Consider the following 24,956-nt stretch of genomic DNA (forward strand, 5'->3'; position numbering starts at 1 on the left):
TGTGTGTTTGGTTTTATACACCTGTCAGCAATGGGTGTGGGGTGTGGCTGAAATGTATTTTGTGTGTGGATGAGCTAAGGGCCAGTTCAACAGATTCTACTGCAGAGCTGGTGAATAACGTTGGTCGACATGCGTTCTCATTAACACAGCAGAGCAGACATCCATGTAACCTTTCAGCCCTCACATTCTCCCCCTGCCCCACAGATGTCCCAGCAACTCTTGCCATACAAGATGGCTGCCGGCCACGCTCCATTCCAACATGAGCAGCGGAGACATCAGGACTTGTTGATTCAGCTGTACAGGCCCTTTTCTCTTTTCTTTCATTTCACCCCAAAAAAAGACAAGATGATTTTTAGACAAAGATGGATCGCTCCGATGTTCTCCCCACGCCAAAACCTACATACATCACTGTGTTCTTACACCTTGTTTGTTGTCGAGTCAAACGTACAGACTAGGAAGTCAGAAAAAGGCCAGCAATCTTTCAAAACATTTTCCTCATTCACTTCACAGTGCCAGATGCCTTCTCAATTTGGGTGACTGATTCGCTGTGCACCTAAACCAAACACAGCAAAATGCAGAGCACAGGAGAGAGGTTGTGCACACCAAGGTATTGCATCTGAGTGGCATAATTTCCAAGAATAAATAAAATGACATGTCATAAACCTAAAAAAACGTTTTCCCCCTCATTATGTTGACAGCTTGAAAGTAATGAATGATTGTCAAATGTCTTCTCAAACAAAAATGTTGTGCCATCACATTTAAATAACCTGGTTGGTAAATGAGACCATGTCAGTGCCTGTGCAACAATTGCCAATAGAATGCAAATATAAGCCAATTTTGGACGCTAATATTCAACAGAAACTCATGAACACAACATTCTACACGATACAACATAATCTCCTATACAATACAACCCTGTATCAATAACCTGTCAATCATAGACGTTGTTCAGTATGGGCTATCTCAGAAATATATTGGATGACCAGCAGACGTTTGAACCTGACACTTATTCTCTTGAAATAAAAATATTAACGCTTTCCTACCTCATATCTTGTTGAAATATGTGTCACACACACCTTTATTTTTACTCAGGTCTACTGCGATCCTTGACATGGCGAACACATTTAAATCAAGCCAATGAGGCAGACTATTTCGTCTCACTATTTGGCTTAAACAAAATGAGATTGGCTTAGAGCGGCTTAATAATGCTCCCAAAGAGCCGTCTTCCAGACAGCCGACCCACGGATCCAGAAAGGTGAGCCTGAGTGAAAACTCCCAAGAATTGGCGGCGGTGAGGTGGTTTGCTCGGAACGGTTCAGGATTTAAAGCTATGGCTGCTCAGGCAGACATGCTCGTGCATATTTGAGGGATTTTCTTGGCTTCAGGCTCACAAATAAGGGCCACGATCACAATTCCACTGTAAAACACCCATCTGTTCCTCAACACTAGATCCCTTTCTCTCCATATGCTCCGGCTCCATGCTAATCCTGCCACGCAATGGGACGCGTCTCCATGCAAATTGCATGATGGGATAAGCGTAATGCATGAATACTCAATTGATACTCATTTGAGAGAAACCCTTTAAGCCTGAAGATTTATACAGTAAGGGATGAAGAGGCTCACCTTTCCTTAACAAACCTCAAACTTAGCTTCCCCAATCTGCATTAAATTCCCCAAATCTTTTTCGTTGTTTGAATTTTTCAAACACTAGCTTGCAAATAATTTATATCGAAAGACCTCTCAAAGTGACTCAGAGAAAAAGAGGAGGAAACCTAAGACAAAGATCTTGACATGTTGAAAGAGATGGAAAGTTGGTCGAGGACGTTGTGCTTCCCAGAGTCACAGGAAAAATGTGTTTAAAAAAATGACCTCCCCGCACGTCAAATACATTTCCAATAGGCAATCTGAAAAGACACATAGCATCTTGGTCCTAACCTTCTTGCAGAATAAATCGCCAAACACACTCCTAAAGTATTTTGGTATTTTTCTTCCTGCAGTGTATTTAAAATGTTCACAGGGAGAAGGAGAGAGATAGCTGTGTGGGTCGTTTGGTGACTAGCTGACTTCCCATAAGGTACTATATGTGTACTCTACTGTGGGACCCAGGAGAACATAACTAAATATGAAATACTCTGGTACAGATATACAGCTGTCCAACCGGGCAACCTGCCCATATACTGCTTGCAACAGTTGAAGTCTGAAGTTTAGATACACTTAGGTTGGAGTCATTAAAACTCGTTTTTCAACCACTCCACAAATTTCTTGTTAACAAACTATAGTTTTGGCAAGTCGGTTAGGATATCTACTTTGTGCATGACACAAGTCATTTTTCCAACAATTGTTAACAGACAGATTATTTCACTTATAATGCACTGGGTCACAGCGGGTCAGAAGTTTACATACACTAAGTTGACTGTGCTTTTAAACAGCTTGGAAAATTCCAGAAAATGATGTCATGGCTTTAGAAGCTTCTGATAGGCTAATTGACATAATTTGAGTCAATTGGAGGTGTAACTGTAGATGTATTTCAAGGCCTACCTTCAAACTCAGTGCCTCTTTGCTTGACATCATGGGAAAATCAAAAGAAATCAGCCAAGACATCAGAAAAAAAAATGTAGACCTCCACAAGTCTGGTTCATCATTGGGAGCAATTTCCAAACACCTGAAGATACCACGTTCATCTGTACAAACAATAGTACGCAAGTATAAACACCATGGGACCACGCAGCCGTCATACCGCTCAGGAAGGAGACGTGTTCTGCCTCCTAGAGATGAACGTACTTTGGTGCGAAAAGAGCAAATCAATCCCAAAACAACAGCAAAGGACCTTGTGAAGATGCTGGAGGAAACTATATCCACAATGAAACGAGTCCTATATCGACATAACCTGAAAGGCCGCTCAGCATGGAAGAAGCCACTGCTCCAAAACAGCCATAAAAAGCCAGACTATGGTTTGTAACTGCACATGGGGGCAAAGATTGTACTTTTTGGAGAAATGTCCTCTGGTCTAATGAAACAAAAATAGAATTGTTTGGCCAAAACGACCAGTTATGTTTGGAGGAAAAAGGGGGGGCTTGCAAGCCGAAGAACACCATTCCAACTGTGAAACACGAGGGTGGCAGCATCATGTTGTGGGGGTGCTTTGCTGCAGGAGGGACTGGTGCACTTCACAAAATAGATGGCATCATGAGGCAGGAAAATTATGTGGATATTTGAAGCAATATCTCAAGATATCAGTCAGGAAGTTAAAGCTTGGTCGCAAATGGGTCTTTCCAGTTAGCTGGTGTAACTGAGGAATGGGAAAATTCACCCAACTTATTGTGGGAAGCTTGTGGAAGGCTACCCTTGTATATAACAAAGTATTGAGATAAACTTTTGTTATTGACCAAATACTTATTTTCCACCATAATTTGCAAATAAATTCATTAAAAATCCTACAATGTGATTTTCTGGATTTTTTGTTCATTTTGTCTGTCATAGTTGAAGTGTACCTATGATGAAAATTACAGGCCTTTCTCATCTTTTTAAGTGGGAGAACTTGCACAATTGGTGGCTGACTAAATACTTTTTTGCCCACTGATATGATATGATATATATATATATATATATATATATATATATATATATATATATATATATACACACACACACAAACAATTATATATTGGGGAACAGAGTTGGGGAACATTGTCAGAGCAGAAGGAAGCAAGTTTTCTTCCAGGACAACCTTGTACGTGGCTTGATTCATGCGTCCTTCACAAAGACAAATCTGCCCGATTCCAGCCTTGTTAAAACACCCCCCAGATCATAACCGATCCTCCACCAAATTTCACAGTGGGTGCGAGACACTTCTCTTTGCTTATTTCTCTTGCCATAATATGGACTTGGTCTTTTACCAAATAGGGCTGTCTTCTGTATACCCCCCTACCTTGTCACAACACAACGTATTGGCTCAAATGCATTATTAAGGAAAGAAATTGCACAAATTAACTTTAATTAGGCACAGCTGTTAATTGAAATGCATTCCAGGTGACTACCTCATGAAGCTGGCTGAGAGAATGCCAAGAGTGTATAAAGCTGTCATCAAGGCAAAGGGTGGCTATTTGAAGAATCTCAAATATAAAATATATTTAGATTTCTGGGGGTGACTATATGATTCAATGTGTGTTATTTCATAGTTTTGATGTCTTTACTATAGAAAATAGTAGAAATAAAGAAAATTAATGAGTAGGTGCTCTAAAACTTGTGAGAGAGTGTGTATGTGTGAGAGATAGTGTGTGTGTGATATATATATATATATATATATATATATATATGAGTTCCTCTGTTTAGTATCTGTGTTATTTTGCCCTTATTAATCTTTTATCTTTACTGGCCAGTCTGAGATATGGCTTTTTCTTTGCAACTCTGCCTAGAAGGCCAGCATCCTGGAGTCGCCTCTTCACTATTGACGTTGAGACTGGTGATTTGTGGGCACTATTTAATGAAGCTGCCAGTTGAGGCGTCTGTTTCTCAAACTAGACACTAATGTACTTGTCCTCTTGCTCAGTTGTGCACCGGGGCTTCCCACTTCTCTTTCTATTATGGTTAGAGACAGTTTGCGCTGTTCTGTGAAAGAAACCATTACTAAAAGGACAACAATAATAAGAAGAGACTTGCTTGGGCCTAAGAAACACATGCAATAGACATTAGACCAGAAGAAATCTGTTCTTTGGTCTGATGAGTCCAAATTTTCGATTTTTGGACCCAACCGCTGTCTTTGTAAGACACAGAGTAGGTGTGATACTGTAGGGGTGCTTTGCTAGTGACACTGTCTGTGAATTATTTAGAATTTAAGGCACACTTAACCAGCATGGCTACAACACCATTCTGCAGTGATACGCCATGCCATCTGGTTTGCCCTTAGTGGGGCTATAATGTATTTTTCAACAGCACAATGACCCAACACACCTACAGGCTGTGTAAGGGCTATTTGACCAAGAAGGAGAGTGATGGAGTGCTGCATCAGATGACTTGGCTTCCACAATCACCCGTCCTCAACCCAATTGAGATGGTTTGGGATGAGTTGGACAGCAGAGTGAAAGAAAAGCAGCCAACAAGTGCTCAGTATATGTGGGAACTCCTTCAAGACTGTTGCAAAAGCATTCCAGGCAAAGCTGGTTGAGAGAATGCCAAGAGTGTGCAAAGATGTCATCAAGACAAAGGGTAGCTACTTTGAAGAATCTAAAATATATTTTGATTTGTTTAACACTTTTTTGGTTACTTCATGATTCAATATATGTTATTTCATCGTTTTGATGTCTTCACTATTATTCTACAATGCAGAAAATAGTAAAATTATAGAAAACCCTTGAATGAGTAGGTGTGTCCAAACCTACTGTGTATATATATATATATATATATATATATCTACACACACACATACACTGCTCAAAAAAATAAAGGGAACACTAAAATAACACATCCTAGATCTGAATGAATGAAATATTCTTATTAAATAGTCACACTCAAAATTAAAGTGGAAAACCACACTACAGGCTGATCCGACTTTGATGTAATGTCCTTAAAACAAGTCACAATGAGGCTCAGTAGTGTGTGTGGCCTCCACGTGCCTGTATGACCTCCCTACAACGCCTGGGCATGCTCCCCTGATGAGGTGGCGGATGGTCTCCTGAGGGATCTCCTCCCAGACCTGGACTAAAGCATCCGCCAACTCCTGGACAGTCTGTTGGTGGATGGAGCGAGACATGATGTCCCAGATGTGCTCAATTGGATTCAGGTCTGGGGAACGAGCGGGCCAGTCCATAGCATCAATGCCTTCCTCTTGCAGGAACTGCTGACACACTCCAGCCACATGAGGTCTAGCATTGTCTTGCATTAGGAGGAACCCAGGGCCAACAGCACCAGCATATGGTCTCATAGGGGTCTGAGGATCTCATCTTGGTACCTAATGGCAGTCAGGCTACCTCTGGCAAGCACATGGAGGGCTGTGCGGCCCCTCAAAGAAATGCCACCCCACACCATGACTGACCCACCGCCAAACCGGTCATGCTGGAGGGTGTTGCAGGCAGCAGAACGTTCTCCACGGCGTCTCCAGACTCTGTCACGTCTGTCACATGTGCTCAGTGTGAACCTGCTTTCATCTGTGAAGAGCACAGGGCGCCAGTGGCGAATTTGCCAATCTTGGTGTTCTCTGGCAAATGCCAAACGCCCTGCACGGTGTTGGGCTGTAAGCACAACCCCCACCTGTGGACGTCGGGCCCTCATACCACCCTCATGGAGTCTGTTTCTGACCGTTTGAGCAGACACATGCACATTTGTGGCCTGCTGGAGGTCATTTTGCAGGGCTCTGGCAGTGCTCCTCCTGCTCCTCCATGCACAAAGGCGGAGGTAGCGGTCCTGCTGCTGGGTTGTTGCCCTCCTGCGGCCTCCTCCACGTCTCCTGATGTACTGGGCTGTCTTCTGGTAGCGCCTCCATGCACTGGACACTACGTTGACAGACACAGCAAACCTTCTTGCCACAGCTCGCATTGATGTTCCATCCTGGATGAGCTGCACTACCTGAGCAACTTGTGTGGGTTGTAGACTCCGTCTCATGCTACCACTAGAGTGAAAGCACCGCCAGCATTCAAAAGTGACCAAAACATCAGCCAGGAAGCATAGGAACTGAGAAGTGGTCACCACCTGCAGAACCACTCCTTTATTGGGGGTGTCTTGCTAATTGCCTATAATTTCCACCTGTTGTCTATTCCATTTGCACAACAGCATGTGAAATTTATTGTCAATCAGTGTTGCCTCCTAAGTGGACAATTTGATTTCACCGAAGTGTGATTGACTTGGAATTACATTGTGTTGTTTAAGTGTTATATATATATATATATATATAAATAAATGTTTCAGAAATAGTAATATTTATCTATCTTGGTACAGAGACAGGCCTCTTTTTCAGGTCAAGCCCTAAGTCAGGTCTCCACATAGACTGATTGGACATGACTGTGTGGCACCACCACTATGTTCCAGCATTCTATATGTAGAGTTTATAGCTCCTTAGGGCTATTACAGAAAATATTTACAGAGAGAAATCAGCAATGACATGATTAACGGACATAACCTTACAAAATAATCAATTACAGGAATACACAGACCCTCCACACACACACACACACACACACACCTCTGCAGGCTAACAATTCCCTTGATAATTTAATTCATTACACCCACACGTATTCAAAACACAGTCAGAAGTCACACATGCCACATTACCTTTAACAGGACGTCAACGTACACGTTGTGCTGCGACATTATCTCCCTAATATCCCACTTAACTCCAGCCATCAGCAGCAGCATCTGTTCGTAGTCTAAAGCCTTGGCCGCCACCACCCAGTATATGGGTTTACGTAGCTCACTGGCCGTGGAGACAGTCTATAAGAGAATGACAAGGATAATGGAATAAACAAAGACAGATATTCATTTGGAGGTTCTTTAGAAAATGTGAAACCTTCACAACTTTGTAATGGTACACACATTGAAAAAACAAGCTAACACCGAAGGGTTTGTGCTCAACAGCCATTTACACCCTCACTGATAAGGCCATGTGTGATGAACAGCCATTTACACCCTCACTGATAAGGCCATGTGTGATGAACAGCCATTTACATCCTCACTGATAAGGCCATGTGTGGTCAACAGCCATTTACACCCTCACTGATAAGGCCATGTGTGGTCAACAGCCATTTACACCCTCACTGATAAGGCCATGTGTGGTCAACAGCCATTTACACCCTCACTGATAAGGCCATGTGTGGTCAACAGCCATTTACACCCTCACTGATAAGGCCATGTGTGGTCAACAGCCATTTACACCCTCACTGATAAGGCCATGTGTGGTCAACAGCCGTTTACACCCTCACTGATAAAGCCATGTGTACAGTCATGGCCAAAAGTTTTGAGAATGACACAATAATTAATTTTCACAAAGTCTGCTACCTCAGTTTGTATGATGACAATTTGCATATACTCCAGAATGTTATGAAGAGTGATCAGATGAATTGCAATTAATTTCAAAGTCCCTCTTTGCCATGCAAATGATGGTCTGTGCAACGCCCCACTGAACTTTACAGGGAATAAGGTGCTATTTCAGATACATCCATGAAGTTGTGGACTGACTGACCTGTGAGTAGAACTGCTGGAGGAACGGCTTCTTGGCTGCAGGCATCATGGTGTCTAGGTGAGACTGAAGGAACTCAAACTGCTCGGCCAGAAACACCCTGGAGAGAAACCAGTACAGGCTTTTAGCTAGGTGGATCAGAGATGGAGGCAGGGTTAAAGGAGTATGGAAAGGGATAGGAGGGGACAGGGAAGCAGGGGCTTTGGCTGGATGGATTGGGATATTACAGACAGAAAGGTTTGCCGTTATCCACCTCTCTCCCCTGAGCTTTAGAAACTTCTCTTGATTCCTCTGTGCTTGTTACCGAGGTCATTTCAGTCTTAACTTCAGATGGAGGTGGAATGGGGTGGGACGTAGCTAGAGAGGTAGTTTTGGCCAGGTCATACTGCACCTTCTTTGTTGGTAGAAATGAACACCATATCAGGCCTGCAAGCCTAAAACTCATCAACACTGCTATATAATAGCAAACACTGAGCAGAACAGTCTGGGGGAGGAAAACTAAAATCAATAGAAACAAAAACAAAAGCTTATCCAGTCTAAAACCTGTGGCACATTTTTCTAAATGTGTCAGCGTAATCGATGCCATTATTTTCAGTTTGTTTACATTTTGCTTACATAAACACAATTCAAGAAAATAAGTTCAGCTAACTGGGTTGGAGTTCAGGCGAGTCAGCCAGTCAGCCAGCCAGTCAGGGAACTAGAGTAGCATAGAACCCTGGAGTGTCATACAATAACCACAGATTTATGAAGGGCAACAGAGAATGCTGAACAGGAGATTTGTTTTTAATGACTGACCACGTAGCAAGGCCATGGCAATATAAATAGTTTAGCCATTGAATAGGAGTTGCACTTGAAGCTTGTTTTTTTTGGTGATGCAACACGAACCATTCCAATGTCATTACTGAGGATAGAGACCAGAGAAAGATATTAAACGTGTATGTCTATAATGTGTCGTTTCCAAGATGCGCGTTACATAAAGACATTGAGAGGACAAATTCTTTATTAACAAGTGCTTGTTACAGTAGCAGCTAGCTGACCAATGACAAACAGAAACACATTTAAACTTTGTGAAAATCTGTGTGTCGGGGACGGATATAAACTGCAAATGTTGGGTCAAGCGGATGAGTGGGAAGCAAATAGAACGTCACCAAAGACCAGAAAGAGTGCATTACACTCAACCATCCAACATTAACAAGCACAAGTAGTGTCCAAGACGCCACGAGACACACACACAGCTAGCACCTGCCACTGTTTAATACACCAACAGCCCCACAAACAAGCCTTGGCAAATACATTTGTTTTTCTGGACTCTGAAAATGTTCATTATGCACCAGCCGCCACCGTGAACACAAAGCTTACGTTTACCGTGGGGAGAGATATGCCGCTAAGCCGCGGGGGCCAAACGAGCTAAGCCCTGCCATTTATTGGGTTATGCTTATATAAATAGACAATGGCTAAAGGCATTTTCCCCGGCCCTCATCTCTTGCACCTATAATCTTGATCTTTGCCCAGGGCCCCGGGGCGGCCCTCATTGATTATTCCATTAAAGCAAATGCTAAATGAGGTGTTACAGGTAGAGAAGGCCTTTAGAGGCTCCAACAGCCAGTAATAGCTATATTAAAAATGGTGTATTATATGCTGAGCATGTCTCTGTGCTGCGGCAGAGGGGTTAGAAGCTTGTTTTACTCCAATGTAAACAAAGTAAAAGTAAACAAGTAAAAGTAAACAAACAATGTAAAGCCTCAAAACATGGTTAAAACTATAATTTTGATAGTCCTTGAATCCAATTTCTCCAGTCCCATCCGTCAGCTTTCTACCGAAATAGTGGCAGGGAGAACGCTTTTTCATTGTTTCATTTGTTGATTGGCCCTTTAATTAAGCGGTGTCCCTTTCTGCTACCTGCTCTCAAAGGTTTAAAAAGATAACGTTTCATCAAAACCTTTTCAGTCTAGTTTTCTATTGGGGCCATCTGGCAGCGGGTGTGGTGGCTGGTGCATCGGAGTCGGGGTCCCTGGCTGGCATATGGGCATTCATAAGTAGTTTCACATAAACCACTCCAAGTCGGGGATCGGCTATTGTTAGACTGTTATGTATGAATAGTGAATGCCTAAGTGTATGTGTGTGTGTGTGTGTGTGTGTGTGTGTGTGTGTGGTGTGTAGATGAGGGAGTGAAAAGGGAGTGAGAAATGAAGTGAGAGAGACCGAGACCGAGAGAGACCGAAAGAGAGAGAGACCGAGAGAGAGAGAGAGAGAGAGAGAGAGAGAGAGAGAAAGCGAGACCGAGAGCGAGCGAGACCGAGAGACAGAGACCGAGAGACCGAGAGAAAGAGCGAGCGAGACCCAGCGAGAGAGCGAAAACGAGAGAGAGCGAGAGAGCGAGCAAGACCGAGCGAGAGAGACCCAGCGAGAGAGCGAAAACGAGAGAGAGCGAGAGAGCGAGCGAGACCGAGCGAGAGAGCGAGACCGAGCGAGACCGAGCGAGAGAGCGACACCGAGCGAGACCGAGAGAAAGAGCGAGCGAGACCCAGCGAGAGAGCGAAAACGAGAGAGCGAGAGAGCGAGCGAGACCGAGCGAGAGAGCGAGACCGAGCGAGAGAGCGAGACCGAGCGAGAGAGCGAGCGAGCCCGAGCGAGCGAGACCGAGCGAGCGAGCGAGCAAGCGAGACCGAGCGAGTGCGAGCGAGACCGAACGAGAGAGCGAGGCCGAGCGAGTGAAAACGCGAGACCGAGCGAGAGAGAGCGCGAGACCGAGCGAGAGCGCGAGACCGAGCGAGAGCGAGACCGAGCGAGAGCGAGACCGACAGAGAGCGAGACCGACAGAGAGCGAGACCGACAGAGAGCGAGACCGACAGAGAGCGAGACCGACAGAGAGCGAGACCGACAGAGAGCGAGACCGACAGAGAGCGAGACCGACAGAGAGCGAGACCGACAGAGAGCGAGACCGACAGAGAGCGAGACCGACAGAGAGCGAGACCGACAGAGAGCGAGACCGAGAGAGAGCGAGACCGAGCGAGACCGAGAGAGAGAGAGCGAGAGAGAGCGAGACCGAAAGAGAGCGAGACAGAAAGAGAGCGAGACAGAAAGAGAGCGAGACCGAAAGAGAGCGAGACCGAAAGAGAGCGAGACCGAAAGAGAGCGAGACCGAAAGAGAGCGAGCGAGACCGAGCGAGAGAGCGAAAACGAGAGAGCGAGCGAGCGAAAACGAGAGAGACCGAGCGAGAGCGAGCGAGCGAGCGAGACCGAGCGAGAGTGCGAGACCGAGAGAGAGCGAGATCGAAAGAGAGCGAGCGAGACCGAGCGAGAGAGCGAAAACGAGAGAGCGAGCGAAAACGAGAGAAAGCGAGAGAGACCGAGCGAGAGAGCGAGCGAGCCCGAGCGAAAGCGAGCGAGCGAGCCCGAGCGAGAGCGAGCGAGACCGAGCGAGAGCGCGAGACCGAGCGAGACCGAGCGAGAGAGCGAGACCGAGCGAGAGAGCGAGACCGAGCGAGAGAGCGAGACCGAGCGAGAGAGCGAGACCGAGCGAGAGAGCGAGACCGAGCGAGAGAGCGAGACCGAGCGAGAGAGCGAGACCGACAGAGAGCGAGACCGACAGAGAGCGAGACCGACAGAGAGCGAGACCGACAGAGAGCGAGACCGACAGAGAGCGAGCCCGACAGAGAGCGAGACCGACAGAGAGCGAGCCCGACAGAGAGCGAGCGAGACCGAGAGCGAGCGAGACCGAGAGCGAGCGAGACCGAGAGCGAGCGAGACCGAGAGCGAGCGAGACCGAGAGCGAGACCGAGACCGAGAGCGAGACAGCGAGAGTGAGAGAGAGAGCGAGAGCGCGAGCGAGACCGAGCGAGACCGAGAGAGACCGAGAGAGAGCGAGAGAGAGACCGAGAGAGCAAGCGAGACCGAGACCGAGAGAGCGAGACCGAGAGAGCGAGACCGAGAGAGAGACCGAGAGAGAGAGAGCGAGAGAGAGCGAGCGAGAGAGAGAGCGAGCGAGCGAGACCGAGCGAGAGCGAGCGAGACCGAGCGAGAGAGACCGAGCGAGAGAGACCGAGCGAGAGAGACCGAGCGAGAGAGACCGAGCGAGAGAGACCGAGCGAGAGAGACCGAGCGAGAGAGACCGAGCGAGAGAGACCGAGCGAGAGCGCGAGACCGAGCGAGACCGAGAGAGCGAGAGAGAGAGTGCGAGAGAGAGCGAGACCGAAAGAGAGCGAGCGAGACCGAGCGAGAGAGCGAAAACGAGAGAGAGCGAGAGAGCGAGCGAGCGAGACCGAGCGAGAGCGAGCGAGAGACCGAGCGAGAGACCGAGCGAGAGAGCGAGACCGAGCGAGAGAGCGAGACCGAGCGAGAGAGCGAGACCGAGCGAGAGAGCGAGACCGAGCGAGAGAGCGAGACCGAGCGAGAGAGCGAGACCGAGCGAGAGAGCGAGACCGACAGAGAGCGAGACCGACAGAGAGCGAGACCGACAGAGAGCGAGACCGACAGAGAGCGAGACCGACAGAGAGCGAGCCCGACAGAGAGCGAGACCGACAGAGAGCGAGCCCGACAGAGAGCGAGCGAGACCGAGAGCGAGCGAGACCGAGAGCGAGCGAGACCGAGAGCGAGCGAGACCGAGAGCGAGCGAGACCGAGAGCGAGCGAGACCGAGAGCGAGACCGAGACCGAGAGCGAGACAGCGAGAGTGAGAGAGAGAGCGAGAGCGCGAGCGAGACCGAGCGAGACCGAGAGAGACCGAGAGAGAGCGAGAGAGAGACCGAGAGAGCAAGCGAGACCGAGACCGAGAGAGCGAGACCGAGAGAGCGAGACCGAGAGAGAGACCGAGAGAGAGAGAGCGAGAGAGAGCGAGCGAGAGAGAGAGCGAGCGAGCGAGACCGAGCGAGAGCGAGCGAGACCGAGCGAGACCGAGCGAGAGAGACCGAGCGAGAGAGACCGAGCGAGAGAGACGGAGCGAGAGAGACCGAGCGAGAGAGACCGAGCGAGAGAGACCGAGCGAGAGAGACCGAGCGAGAGAGACCGAGCGAGAGCGCGAGACCGAGCGAGACCGAGAGAGAGAGAGCGAGAGAGAGAGTGCGAGAGAGAGCGAGACCGAAAGAGAGCGAGCGAGACCGAGCGAGAGAGCGAAAACGAGAGAGAGCGAGAGAGCGAGCGAGCGAGACCGAGCGAGAGCGAGCGAGAGACCGAGCGAGAGACCGAGCGAGAGAGCGAGACCGAGCGAGAGAGCGAGACCGACAGAGAGCGAGACCGACAGAGAGCGAGACCGACAGAGAGCGAGACCGACAGAGAGCGAGACCGACAGAGAGCGAGACCGACAGAGAGCGAGACCGACAGAGAGCGAGCCCGACAGAAAGCGAGCGAGACCGAGAGCGAGCGAGACCGAGAGCGAGCGAGACCGAGAGCGAGCGAGACCGAGAGCGAGCGAGCGAGACCGAGCGAGACCGAGAGAGACCGAGAGAGACCGAGAGAGACCGAGAGAGACCGAGAGAGACCGAGAGAGACCGAGAGAGAGCGAGAGAGAGCGAGAGAGAGAGAGCGAGAGAGCAAGCGAGACCGAGAGAGCGAGACCGAGAGAGCGAGAGCGAGCGAGCGAGAGAGAGCGCGAGAGAGAGAGAGCGAGAGCGAGAGAGCGAGAGCGAGAGAGAGCGAGAGAGAGCGAGCGAGAGCGAGCGAGAGAGAGCGAGCGAGAGCGAGCGAGAGAGAGTGAGCGAGACCGAGCGAGACCGAGACCGAGAGAGCGAGACCGAGAGAGCGAGACCGAGACCGAGAGCGAGACCGAGAGCGAGACCGAGAGCGAGACCGAGAGCGAGACCGAGAGCGAGACCGAGAGCGAGACCGAGAGCGAGACCGAGAGCGAGACCGAGAGCGAGACCGAGACCGAGAGCGAGACCGAGAGCGAGACCGAGAGCGCGACAGAGAGAGAGATACAGAGAGAGACAGAGACCGGGAGAGGCATACAGAGACCGGGAGAGGCATACAGAGACCGGGAGAGGCATACAGAGACCGGGAGAGGCATACAGAGACCGGGAGAGGCAGACAGAGACCGGGAGAGGCAGACAGAGACCGGGAGAGGCAGACAGAGACCGGGAGAGGCAGACAGAGAGAGCGAGACCGAGAGAGAGCGAGACCGAGCGAGACCGAGAGAGAGAGAGCGAGAGAGAGCGAGACCGAAAGAGAGCGAGAGAGACCGAGAGAGAGCGAGAGAGAGCGAGAGAGAGCGAGAGAGCAAGCGAGACCGAGAGAGCGAGACCGAGAGAGCGAGAGCGAGAGAGAGCGAGAGAGAGAGAGCGAGAGCGAGAGAGCGAGCGAGAGAGAGCGAGAGAGAGCGAGCGAGAGCGAGCGAGAGAGAGAGAGCGAGCGAGAGCGAGCGAGAGCGAGAGAGAGTGAGCGAGACCGAGCGAGACCGAGACCGAGAGACCGAGACCGAGACCGAGCGAGACCGAGAGCGAGACCGAGAGCGAGACCGAGAGCGAGACCGAGAGCGAGACCGAGAGCGAGACCGAGAGCGAGACCGAGAGCGAGACCGAGAGCGAGACCGAGAGCGAGACCGAGACCGAGAGCGAGACCGAGAGCGAGACCGAGAGCGCGACAGAGAGAGAGATACAGAGAGAGACAGAGACCGGGAGAGGCATACAGAGACCGGGAGAGGCATACAGAGACCGGGAGAGGCATACAGAGACCGGGAGAGGCATACAGAGACCGGGAGAGGCAGACAGAGACCGGGAGAGGCAGACAGAGACCGGGAGAGGCAGACAGAGACCGGGAGAGGCAGACAGAGACCGGGAGAGGCAGACAGAGACCGGGAGAGGCAGACAGAGACCGGGAGAGGCAGACAGAGACCGGGAGAGGCAGACAGAGACCGGGAGAGGCAGACAGAGACCGGGAGAGGCAGACAGAGACCGGGAGAGGCAGACAGAGACCGGGAGAGGCAGACAGAGACCGGGAGAGGCAGACAGAGACCGGGAGAGGCAGACAGAGACCGGGAGAGGCAGACAGACACCGGGAGAGGCAGACAGACACCGGGAGAGGCAGACAGACACCGGGAGAGGCAGACAGACACCGGGAGAGGCAGACAGAGACCGGGAGAGGCAGACAGAGACCGGGAGAGGCAGACAGAGACCGGGAGAGGCAGACAGAGACCGGGAGAGGCAGACAGAGACCGGGAGAGGCAGACAGAGACCGGGAGAGGCATACAGAGACCGGGAGAGGCAGACAGAGACCGGGAGAGGCAGACAGAGACCGGGAGAGGCAGACAGAGACCGGGAGAGGCAGACAGAGACCGGGAGAGGCAGACAGTGACCGACAGAGACTGGGAGAGACAGACAGAGACCGGGAGAGACAGAGACCGGGAGAGACAGACAGAGACCGGGAGAGACAGACAGAGACCGGGAGAGGCAAACAGAGACAGACAGAGACCGGGAGAGGCAGACAGAGACAGACAGAGACCGGGAGAGGCAGACAGAGACTGACAGAGACCGGGAGAGGCAGACAGAGACCGGGAGAGAGAGACAGAGACCGGGAGAGAGAGACAGAGACCGGGAGAGAGAGACAGAGACCGGGAGAGAGAGACAGAGACCGGGAGAGAGAGACAGAGACCGGGAGAGAGAGAGACAGAGACCGGGAGAGAGAGAGACAGAGACCGGGAGAGAGAGAGACAGAGACCGGGAGAGAGAGAGACAGAGACCGGGAGAGAGAGACAGAGACCGGGAGAGAGAGACAAAGACCGGGAGAGAGACAAAGACCGGGAGAGAGAGACAAAGACCGGGAGAGAGAGACAGAGACCGGGAGAGAGACGGAGAGACCGGGAGAGAGACGGGGGCCAGAGGGGCCAGAGAGACGCTGAGCGAGGGAGATGAGGATAACGAGAGAGAAGGGAGAAAGAGACTGGTACTGAACTGTAAACAACAGCAGAATGCAAACTGGGGAGAGAAATATCCACTAACTCAATTTAGGAATAAAAAGTGATCTAACAGCCCGTTTCCCTGCAGCGCCAGCATCCTGAAGATTAGAGAAAAGGAAGAGAGTTAGTTCCAAATGGCGCCATATTCATTATATAGTGCACTACTTTTGACCAGAGCCCTTGGGGAACAGGGTGCCATTTGGAATGCAGACAGAGACACGTCGAGCTTCCCGAGACTCCTGCATCATACCACTTAATTCAATGAATACCCCTCGGGCATGCAGTCGTGAGACAGCCTCTATTGACTCATCAGGAAAACTGCTCGTCTTACCACAGCAGTCGTCTTCAGATCTCATGGCTGCAGAGAGAAGGAGAGGCAAAGGGAGGGCAGGGACACACACACAGTTCTGTGGCAGACAGCACACTACCTACTGTTTCACCAACAGAGCTGCACTGAATCAAACTTTAATTAGCTAACAAACATGTTTAACGTTACCAACTTTAAATGTATTAGTAATCACATCCAATAAAAGTGTCTCCAAAGAGCAAAGCGGTCACCCTGACCCTAAAGTATCTCTGGCCACCACCCTCTAGGGACTTCTAAAGGACCATACAGAGGAATAAACAGGGATGTATTCATTATGCCGATTCTGTTGCAAAACGTTTCGCAACAGAAATCATTTACTCCAAAAGGAAAACATTGTGCAACAAAAACTGGAATTTCTATTGGATAAATTCAGGGAGGTCAGTTTCGTTCTGTTTGCTCCCGTTTGGTTCTTGCATGATAAACGGTTTCCGTTGCAAGACATGATGAATACTCTCAGGAGTATTGTGACTCAGTGTCAGCCACCCGTTACAGGTACACAGAGGTATCAAGTATAAAGAGGGGACTTCTAAAGGACCATAGAGAGGTATGAATGAGTTACTGAAGGAGGATTCTCTTACAGTGACTCTGTGGCGACCACCCTCTGGGCCAGGCCGTAGAGGGTCTCGCTGGCTGTCAGGACCACAAGCTGGCTGAGGTGGGGGCTGGGCACCTTCTCCTTTCTGTCCTCCCCCGGACCACCGTGGACGGTGGAGCTGCCTTCCCCAAGAGAATCCTATAACAGGGGGACAGAGAGGGAGCGAGAGAGTCAGACCGACAGAGACAGGGACCAGTTAGCTGTGAAAGGGCAGCGATAGAGACAGAGGGATAGATGATCTGGCTGACAGACCAGGGAGACACAGTAGCTAGGTTTCCATCCAACTTTGCGAAAGATTTTCATGCAAATATTCTAAAATAAGAATAAAAACCATTTTTCCATCAGAGATGTGTTTCCGTCAAATAGACTTGTTGCACATAAAAGGCTGTGTGATGACATAATGCACATAAAAGGCTGTGTGATGACATAATGCACATAAAAGGCTGTGTGATGACATAATGCACATAAAAGGCTGTGTGATGACATAATGCACATAAAAGGCTGTGTGATGACATAATGCACATAAAAGGCTGTGTGATGACATAATGCACATAAAAGGCTGTGTGATGACATAATGCACATAAAAGGCTGTGTGATGACATAATGCACATAAAAGGCTGTGTGATGACATAATGCACATAAAAATGACTTTTGCGGTTAAATTCCCATGTACCGAATAAAAAAAATGTTTCCATCGCATTTTCAACTCTACTGATGGTTTTGTCACAAACTTGTGTTCTATAGAGAATGTGCCCACTCTGGTCGTGGTATTTGCGCTCTAGCCAACCTCTCGCAGATACAGTGTGGGTAGGCTACCTACATTGAGATTATTATGGACAAAAGAGCTAAATTATTTTTATTTGTTAAATGGCAGCCAAGCTTCAATCATCATGTCACCAGAATAAGACGTGATGTTACTGGAAAGGAGCATCAATCACATTGCACCTCCCTGTGAAATTCTTCATAACTTACTTCATCTGCAGCCTAATAAACTGCATGCTTACCAGAGTCTAGCGTATTTTGTATGTACATTGCATTCAGAAAATACTCTGACTTTTACGTTACAGTCTTATTCTAAAATGGATTAAACAATATCAATCTACACACACTACCCCACAATAACAGATCGAAAACAGGGTTTAGACATTTTTTCAAATGTATTAAAAATAAACAGAAAGACCTTATTTACATAAGTATTCAGACCCTTTAATATGAGACTCGAAATTGAGCTCAGGTGCATCCTGTTTCCATTGATCATCCTTGAGATGTTTCTCCAACTTGATTGGAGTCCACCTGTGGTAAATTCAATTGATTGGACATGATTTGGAAAGGCACACACCTGTCTATATAAGGTCCCACAGTTGACAGTATATGTCAGAGCAAAAACCAAGCCATGAGGTCGACGAAATTGTCCTACCAACGGGACATTAAAAACGGCAATATCTTGGGTTTCACTGAGTCGTGGCTGGACGACGACACGGATAATATACAGTTTGCTGGGTTTTCCATACATCAACTGGACAGAACAGCTACGTCCGGGAAGACGAGGGGTGGTGTAGTGTGTGTCTATTTGTAAACAACAGCTTGTGTGCAATGTCTAATATTAACGAAGTCTCGAGGTATTGCGCATGATACCTCAGGATAAGCTGTGGACTACACTATCTACCAAGAGAGTTTTCATCTGTATTTTTCATGGCAGTCTATTTACCACAACCGATACTGGCACTAAGACTGCACTCAGTGAGCTGCATAAAGCCATAAGCAAACAAGAAAATGCTCATCCAGAAGCGGTGCTTCTAGTGGCCGGGGACTTTAATGCAGGGAAACAAATCAGTTTTACCACCAGCATGTCATTTGCAACCAGAGAAAAATAAATAAACTCTAGATCACCTTTAGTCCACACAGAAAGACGGATACAAAGCTCTCCCTCCATTTGGAAAATCTGACCATAACTCTATCCTCCCGATTCCAGCTTACAAGCAAAAACTAAAGCAGGAAGTACCAGTGACTCGCTCAATACGGAAGTAACGAGGAAAGTACGCTACAGTTTTGTTAGCACAGACTATATGTTCCGGGATCCAATAGCATTGAGGAGTATACCACCTCAGTCACAGGCTTCAAGTGCATAAGTGCATCGACGACATCGTCCCCACAGTGACCGAACGTACATTTCCCAACCAGAAACCATGGATTACAGGCACCATCCTCACGAGCTAAAGGCTAGAGCTGCCACTTTCAAGGAGCAGGACACTAATCCGGACGCTTATAAGAAATCAAGCTTTCCCCTCAGATGAACCATAAAACAGGCAAAGCGTCAAAACAGGGCAAAAATTGAATCCTATTACACCGACTCTGACATTCGTCGGATGTGGCAGGGCTTGCAAACTATTACGGACTACAAAGTGAAACCCAGCCGCGAGCTGCCCTGTGACGTGAGCATACCAGACGAGCTAAATGCCGTTTATGCTCGCTCAGAGGAAAGCAACACTGAGGCGTGCATGAGAGCACCAGCTGTTCTATACAACTGTGTGATCACGCTCTCCGTAGTTGATGGGAGGAAGACCTTTAAACAGGTCAACATTCACAAGGCCGCGGGGCCAGACGGATTACTAGGACGTGTACTCAGAGCATGCGCTAACCACCTGGCAAGTTTCTTCAATGACATTTTCAACTTCTCCCTGATCAAGACTACAGCTCAGCGTTCAACACCATAGTGCCCACAAAGCTCATCACTAAGCTAAGGACCCTCGGACTAAACACCTCCCTGAAAGGAAACGTATAATATCTGTATATTGCAATTCTACCGGTAATTATAAAAAGTACAATGATTCATGTTATGCTTTAGCTTGGGATTAAGAATCGGTGGTAGACACTTGTAAGTGCATGAAGAGGTCAACTGTACAAAAATCAGATGTCTGTGTGTTGAAACTATACGTTCAGTTCCTGTTGATACGATGTTCCAGTCTTACTTCTGCTAGCACATGATAGCAATAGGAGGAAGAAGGATTGGGAAACTAACTGAAAATAACAATAAACTGAACTCCGCCTAGCAGAGCAACTATTAATTATGAGCTTATATGCTATTAAAGTTAAGAAACATCACCCTGGGCGGAGTGATCCTCAGTAGGGTATAAAAAGGGAAAACACCATATTTTGTACTGAGTGTGTTACTTTCAAATGACTGTAATTGTATACTCCGGGTTGCAATTCGGCTTGCGATCCTTATTAAACAAACTAACCTCTGATCAAAGAAGTTTCCTGTGGTCTCTTGTATAAACATAGGGCAGATTTCCCTTACAGCCCCCAGGTGGTAAGGGTAGATAACAACACATCCGTCATGCTGATCCTCAACACGGTCCCTGACTGTACTCCCTGTTCATCCACGAATGCGTGGCCAAGCATGACTCAAACTCCAAGTTTGCTGACGACACAACAGTGGTAGGCCTGATCGCCGACAAAGATGAGACAGCTTATAGGGAGGTCAGAGACCTGGCAGTGTGGTGCCACGACAACAACCTCTCCCTCCACGTGAGCAAGACAAAGGAGATGATCGTGGACTACAGGAAAAGGAGGGTCGAACAGGCCCCCATTATCATTGACGAGGCTGTAGTGGAGCAGATTGAGAACTTCAATTTCCTTGGTGTCCACATCAACAAACTGTCATGGTCAGAACACACCAAGAAAGTCGTGAGGAGGACACGACATTGCCTTTCCCTTCTCAAGACTGAAAATATATGGTATGGGTCCCCAGATCCTCAGAAAGTTCTACAGCTGCACCATCGAAAGCATCGTGACCGGTTGCATCACTGCCTGGTATGGCAACTGCTTGGCATCCAGCCATAAGGCACTACAGAGGGTAGTGCATACAACCCAGTACATCACTGGAGCCAAGCTTCCTGCCATCCAGGACCTATATACTAGGCGGTGTCAGAGGAAGGCCCAAATATATGTCAAAGACTCCAGTCACCCAAGTCATAGACTGCTCTCTGTGCTATCGCACGGCAAGTGGTACCAGAGCGCCAAGTCTAGGTCCAAAAGGCTCCTTAACAGCTTCTACCCCCAAGCTATAAAACTGCTGAACAATTAATCAAAATGGCCACCCGGGCTATTTACATCGACACACTTCTGCTACTCGCTGTTTACTATCTATGCATAGTCATTTTACCCCTACATACATGTACAAATTACGTCGACTAACCTGTACCCCTACACATTGACTTGTACCGGTACCCCCTGAATATAGCATGTTACTGTTATTTTATTGTGTTACTTAGATATTTTTGCTTTAGTTTATTTAGTAAATATTTTCTTATATATTAATATATTTATTGAACTGCATTGTTGGTTAAGGGCTTGTAAGTAGTCATTTCACGGTAAGGTCTACACCTGTTGTATTCGGCGTATGTGACAAATACACTTTGACTATATACTAGAGTTCTTTCTGACCCCATGGTCATATTGCCTTAATAAACAGATATAGGCAAGAAAGGTCAAGAAGTCAAGAAACATCTTTCTCACCTTTCTCCTTTTGATCCACTGGGACAGAAACTACCGCTCTCACTCAATCTCTGATGTATGCAATATTATGTAGTCTTATGGAAATCACTCGGCCTATTTTTAACAGTAGAAAGAAAGTAAGCTCTCAGCGGTATTCTAGAATAGTCTGTATTGATTCTGCTACCGTTTGACATGTTCCAGCACATTTCACTCTCACACACACTTATCTGGCTTTTCTTTATTTGCGAAATACAGAAGAAGTTCAGCCGGTCCCACGGGCCATATCCATTAAATCACAACGCAATATAATCCAAACAGTAGAAGTCATTAGAATTCTCTACAGAAGGCAGAAAAATCACAATATCTTTCATAAAAGGTCCATCTGGGCCTGACAATGGATCATGCAGCTTGTCAAGTCGTGTGTGTGTGTGTGTGTGTGTGTGTGTGTGTGTGTATGTATATATATCTGAAAAACAACAGAAGCAGAGCAGCAGGGCCAAATCAATAGCAATCACATGCAGTAGGTAATGACCAAGTGGAAAGCCATTAAACCTGACTCACTCACTCGTCTCACTGTCTCTCCAACAGTCCAGTAACTTTCCCCAAAAGTGCCATGTTTTCCAGCAATCCTGACTGCAGGATCCTGGATATTCTGCGTATTCCTTCCTGATTCAGAGAATATTCCAACCGGGATATCGCAAAAACCTGGGAATTTACTGGAATTTTGCAATTCTAATTATGAGAAACTGCTATCAAGTAGCAAGGCAAGCTCTATATGAACCAGTCTAAACATTGAAACATTCAAGAATTATGTAAAATGTGAAATTAAACCACATTCATTTCTCATAAATGGCTAAATGTAATTTAATTCATTGGTTAAGTAGCTAATTAGAAATTATGAATCATGCAAGGGCTTTTAATTGGTAGGAAATAGCCACTTTGGGGCCTACTAGAGACTAATTAATTACCAATAAAGAGTTCTGTGAGTAACCTTAGAAACCATTAATCAATGATAAGAGGGGCAGGTCTAAAGGATGTCAAAGAATCAGATCAAAGAATCAGAGAATGTTTGGGCATTCAACATGCAGCATTAAAACAGACTAGGATGTTCATATCACTGCAGAGGGAATATGACCATTCAGATGAAGTTCGGGGTTCGGTGAAGTTGCCCCTCGACGGTGATCTTATGTTTTGCATTTTTCCCACTAAATTAAGGTCGAACTGGGGGAGGGGAATCTGATCTTAGATCTGTAACCACAGTGTGTAGCTCCTCGTGGCAGCCACCTCTCGACATAACGAGATGTCAAAAACATTAAACTGATGCTTTGTAATGAGAATGGTAGAATGCTCTGTCACTTGCAATCTTCCCAGGGTTGTGAGTGAAATACCAGTTTGATAATGTCTTTGGATGCTAACTTTCCAAATCTCACCTACTCCTGTCTAGGGAACCATTAGATGATGCAAGTTATTCATTTGGGTGAGCAATACCTTCAAGGAGTAAAACCACGAAATGATGTTCAGTAAACTGCATTATGGGTCCTTTCTGCAGCATAAACATGATAAATGTCCTGCACTGGTGGAGTTTATCTAGAAAACCAATTAGCCCCACACTCTATTCTGAGTCTGAACATGACTCATGATGAAATAAGCCCTAAAGTAAAAGTAATTAAGAAACCGACAACTAGCCCAAACCTAGGCCCAAACCGTTTACCCTCTCTTTGCGGAACGCTAACAAGAAATATCGATTTGGTCTCAACTGAGACTTTTTGGCATTTGATTTTTTAAATCTTGTCAAGCTTTTCAAAGCTGTCTTGCTCTGGAAGCAAAGTAATCTATCAGTCCATCCCAACAGACCGATTAAAGCCATTAGGTCAAAGTTCAGGGCCTTCAGAAAGTATTCACACCACTTGACTTTTCTACATTTTGTTGTGTTACAGCCTGAATTTAAAAGGTATTAAATTAAGCTTTTTTTTTGGTAACTGGCCTATACACAATATCCCATGATGTCAAAGTGGAAATATTTTATTAAAAATGAAAAGCTGAAATGTTGTGACTCAATATGTATTTAACCCCTCTTATGACAAGCATAAATAAGTTCAGAAGTAAAACTGTGCTTAAAAAGTCACATAATAAGTTGCATGGACTCACTCTGTGCGCAATAATAGTGTTTAACATGATTTTTGAATGACTGCCTCATCATTGTACCCCCCACATACAATTATCTGTAAGGTCCTTCAGTCAGGCATTGCATTTCAAACACAGATTCAATCACAAAGCGGGGAGGTTTTCCAATGCCTTTCAAAGGAGGGCACATATTGGTAGAAATAAAAAAGCAGACATTGAATATATCCCTTTGAGCATGGTGAAGTTATTAATTACCACTTTGGATGGTGTATCAATACACCCAGTCACTACAAAGATACAGGCATCCTTCCTAACTCATTTTCCAGAGAGGAAGGAAACCACTCAGGGATTTCACCATGAGGCCAATGGTGACTTTAACACAGTTACAGAGTCTAAAGGCTGTGATAGGAGAAAACTGAGGATGGATCAACAACATTGTAGTTACTCCACAATATGACAGATTGAAAAGAAAGAAGCCTGTATAGAAAAAAATATTCCAAAACATGCTTCCTGTTTGTAATAAGTCACTGAAGTAATACTGCAAAGAATGTGGCAGAGCAATTCACTTTTAGTTCTGAATACAAAGTATTATGTTTGGAGCAAATCTAATACAACACATCACGGAGTACCACTCTCCATATCTCCAAGCATGGTGGTGCCTGCATGTTGCTATGGATATGCTTGTAATCTTTAAGGACTGGGGAGTTTTTCCGGATAGAAAAATAAACGGAATGGAGCTAAGCAAAGGCAAAATCCTAGAGGAAAACCTGGTTCAGTCTGCTTTCCACCTGACACTGCGAGATTAAGTTTAGCAGGACATTAACCTAAAACACAATGTCAAATCTACACTGGAGTTGCTTACCAAGAAGACAGTGAATGTTCCTGAGTTGCAGTCAAAGTTTTCACTTGAATATACTTGAAAATCTACGGCAAGACCTGAAAATGGTTTTGAAAAGAATAAATGGGCAACTGTTGCACAATCCAGGTGTGGACATTTCTGAGAAACTTACCCAGAAAGACTCACAGCTGCAATCGCTGCCCAAGGTGTTTCAGTCAAAAGTATTGACTCGGTTGTGAATACTTACGTAAATGAGATATTTATGTATTTCATTTAATAAAAACATGATTTCACTTTGTCATTATGGGGTATTGTGCGTAGGTGAATGAGAAAATTACAACTAAATATGGAATAAGTCAAGAGGCAGGAATACTTTCTGAAGGCATTGTATTTAAAAAACAACGACGTCTTCAAGATCAAATGTATTTACGGTGCATATACAAGGTTTCCTATTTACATCAACAAAAAGAGCACACTGTGTCCT

The 24,956-nt window shown here is 47.0% G+C and overlaps 1 protein-coding gene across 1 annotated transcript in view; it reads right to left on the bottom strand.

Annotated features, from left to right (window-relative positions):
* The window catches only part of LOC110488023 (VPS50 subunit of EARP/GARPII complex), a 245,974-nt gene that overhangs the window by 11,393 nt on the left and 209,625 nt on the right, over nt 1-24,956 (bottom strand). Inside the window, exons 23-25 of the mRNA XM_036971386.1 lie at nt 16,997-17,151; nt 8,171-8,267; nt 7,264-7,422 (exon numbers count right to left, since the gene is read on the bottom strand). Of these exons, the coding sequence (XP_036827281.1) occupies nt 7,264-7,422; nt 8,171-8,267; nt 16,997-17,151 (411 nt within the window). The remainder of the gene's footprint in view (nt 1-7,263; nt 7,423-8,170; nt 8,268-16,996; nt 17,152-24,956) is intronic.

This window comes from Oncorhynchus mykiss, chromosome 32 (assembly GCF_013265735.2).
Source record: "Oncorhynchus mykiss isolate Arlee chromosome 32, USDA_OmykA_1.1, whole genome shotgun sequence".
Lineage (NCBI taxonomy): Eukaryota > Metazoa > Chordata > Actinopteri > Salmoniformes > Salmonidae > Oncorhynchus > Oncorhynchus mykiss.